This window comes from Octopus bimaculoides, unplaced genomic scaffold (genome assembly GCF_001194135.2).
Source record: "Octopus bimaculoides isolate UCB-OBI-ISO-001 unplaced genomic scaffold, ASM119413v2 Scaffold_150156, whole genome shotgun sequence".
Lineage (NCBI taxonomy): Eukaryota > Metazoa > Mollusca > Cephalopoda > Octopoda > Octopodidae > Octopus > Octopus bimaculoides.
In genome coordinates, this window is record NW_026407018.1 from 4597 (window position 1) to 5552 (window position 956).

General features: G+C 37.2%; 2 protein-coding genes across 2 annotated transcripts in view; both read right to left on the reverse strand.

The window, feature by feature from the left end:
* The window catches only part of LOC106881166 (uncharacterized), a gene marked incomplete at its 3' end in the record, with an annotated part of 5220 nt that extends 4475 nt beyond the window's left edge, over nt 1–745 (reverse strand). The window contains exons 1-2 of the mRNA XM_014931456.2: nt 498–745; nt 145–314 (exon numbers count right to left, since the gene is read on the reverse strand). Coding sequence (XP_014786942.2) covers nt 145–314; nt 498–745 — 418 coding nt within the window. The remainder of the gene's footprint in view (nt 1–144; nt 315–497) is intronic.
* Nucleotides 746–781: 36 nt separating this feature from the next.
* The window catches only part of LOC106881167 (uncharacterized), a 12918-nt gene continuing 12743 nt past the window's right edge, over nt 782–956 (reverse strand). The window contains exon 7 of the mRNA XM_014931457.2: nt 782–805. Within this exon, the coding sequence (XP_014786943.2) occupies nt 782–805 (24 nt within the window). The remainder of the gene's footprint in view (nt 806–956) is intronic.

Genomic DNA, 956 nt, shown 5'->3' on the forward strand with positions numbered 1-956 from the left:
GATAGACATATGCATCTAAGTATGCATATATATATATATATATATATATAGTTGTCGTAATGGAGGACACACGTATATCTCACCTACTCTTATTACTACTATATTACTACTAATACTACAGTAAGAGTATTTCGAAACGCTCACCTTTATCAATGCCTGCACTTGTGATGTTCTTTAGTTGTTGAGTGATCCCTTCTGTATTGTAACACTGAGACATGTCTGGTTTTTGCCAGACACCAGTGAATAGTGAACATTTGGAGGATTTCACATATTGACTTGTTGGCATTTCGGAATGTACCGCCTCACCAGAAGAACTGAAAAATATAAAATATTTCCAGACGTGTTTATGCACTTTTAATCCATCAATATCAGTAGAATGTGTGATACACTTTGACCACATCGAGATTTGAACTTATAACATAGTGGAAGAAGGATAAATACAGTGAATTCTGCGTTTCCCCGTGTCACATGTTTCAACCTAACTGAACTATATGTACAAATTATGCCATTTAAATCCCGAACAACGCTGGGTATGTCTACTAGTATGAGATATATCAAGTTGTTTTCTTTGACCATTTCCGAAGTCAGGATGAATTGTGACATCAACAGTTTGATCCGGAGACAAAGAAACAACCCATGGATTGGAAACATCCCTCTTCACCTGCTCCAAAGAAGGCCAAGATTGTTTCATCTTCCGGAAAGTTTTAGGGGATGCAAAAGACATTGTGTCATTGATTATATTCATAATGCTTACATTATCAGTGGAGTGTATTATGCCATATTACTGAGGCAGTCGCACAAAAGGCTATCATGTTAAAAAGCCCAGAAAACTTGACGAAAGGGGTCTTGTTTCATGAGGACAATGCTCCAGCACACAAAGCCTTTGTTTCTTAGCCCCTTTTTAACTATCGTCTGCTTCCCTAACATGAAAAAATACTTGGTTGAGAAACGGTATC